Source organism: Nanorana parkeri, unplaced genomic scaffold (genome assembly GCF_000935625.1).
Source record: "Nanorana parkeri isolate BGI_ZX_2015 unplaced genomic scaffold, ASM93562v1 scaffold303, whole genome shotgun sequence".
In the NCBI taxonomy this organism is placed as follows: Eukaryota; Metazoa; Chordata; class Amphibia; order Anura; family Dicroglossidae; genus Nanorana; species Nanorana parkeri.
In genome coordinates this window covers 370,002-371,637 of record NW_017306571.1, presented here as the reverse complement: position 1 = coordinate 371,637, position 1,636 = coordinate 370,002, and the positions used below count along the sequence as shown (strand labels likewise).

Here is a 1,636-nt window from a genome sequence, read left to right as displayed (position 1 = left end):
TGGAAGGTGTGGGGGGGGGGGGGAGAGAGAAAAATGTACCTTAATGCAGAGAATGCATTAGGGTAAAAAACGCCCGTGCCTTAATACTACTTTAATATGTACTAAGCCTGGAAATATATTACCTAATTATAGCAGCTATAACTATCATGTAGTAATCACTGTAACTATTTCAAATCTGTGAGTTAGTTTAGAACTACATTTTGTCTTTAACATCAGTCTTTAAAATAGATTTGCTGTAGTATATTCTATATACTGTCTTGCTAGATTGGTTGTCTGTTCTATCCATTTTTTCAGAATCACCTAGAAACATTGTAGGTAAATAATAATAACAATTGAAATATTTATGATAGCGTTCTGCTGCTGTGCCGAGCATTGGGTAACAGGCACAAATGGAAATAACATATTTTTGTACTTGGTATAATTTGCTGGTGGACCTATGCATACTAATCAAGTTTTGGTTCAGTGAAGGGCACAATGTCTATTATAGTAAATCTGGATATGTTTGTGATTATAAGGTAACGTTACTATTAGCCTGACAGTAAAATCCAGGGCATTAGGGTGAACTTGTGAATCTCTGCAATAACTGGTAAATGAGCCATGGCATGTTTTGAAGTACTAATAAGAAGTATCTGTGCTAATTGAATCTTAGTATAACTGAAAATACCTGTATGCATGTGTCACCTTGTTTTTTTGTATGTATCACACTCTAGGTTGCTCAACTGATCAGAAAAGGGCCAAAGCGCTTTTTTGGAAACACAGTGAGAGGAGGACCTTTTCATATTATCATGTAAGTCATCCAAAACTGTCATATCTATTCTTATACATCGCCTGTGGCACAGTTTTCCCTCTCAAAGATGCTTGAGAAGCAAGATGTCTGCAGGATTTCCTGCAGGCTTTATCCATGTTGAGGATGATATGCTCATATAAGCAGTCAACTTATACAGAATAAATGTGGTAGCTGGCAATATGATAGACATATTTATTTAGTGGAAGATGCAGCAGCACAATTCAAGTTGAAGAAGAACTGTTACCTATTTTTACATTTTTTAAACATCATATCTACAATAACGATACTGCACTATCGTAGCATTATTATGTTGCTGTTATCCATTTATACATGCCCTGAGATCTCCCTTCTTCTTACAGAGTATCAACAATGAATAGCCTATAGTGAATTCATTGCAGTGTTGTCACCCTGCTCAGCACTCTAGCTGTATGTCACTGATGATAACCCTACTACTCAATGCACACCGCACTGCCATTTACAATCAGCCTGTCTATAGCCCAGTGATTATGGAAAATGTAGTCCAATGGGTGCCCTGCATTGTTAATTTGGTCGACCAATAATTTTAGTCATAGGGGTCTATTCACAAAGCTGCCGAAGGATCTGGCCGTAGCTTCGGCCGATCCTTCGGCTAGCTTCGGCACCAGGACCCCTTCGGTTCAGGAGAACCGAGGGGGTGCTGTACGGGCTATTCACAATAGCCCGTACAGCTCCCGATCACGGCCGAGCGGCTCAGTCGAGCGCTGAGCCGTGCTGAAAGACGAAGCTGGCCAAGCGGCCGGCCATTGGCCGGCCGACAGCCTGCTTCTGACAGCTGGGCAGAGCCAGCCGTGATCGTACGGCTGGCTCCGG

The 1,636-nt window shown here is 41.3% G+C and overlaps 1 protein-coding gene across 1 annotated transcript in view; it reads left to right on the top strand.

Moving 5' to 3' along the window:
* LOC108788051 (transient receptor potential cation channel subfamily V member 6-like) overlaps positions 1-1,636 on the top strand; it is a 47,199-nt gene that overhangs the window by 32,731 nt on the left and 12,832 nt on the right. Inside the window, exon 10 of the mRNA XM_018557780.1 lies at positions 711-787. Coding sequence (XP_018413282.1) covers positions 711-787 — 77 coding nt within the window. The remainder of the gene's footprint in view (positions 1-710; positions 788-1,636) is intronic.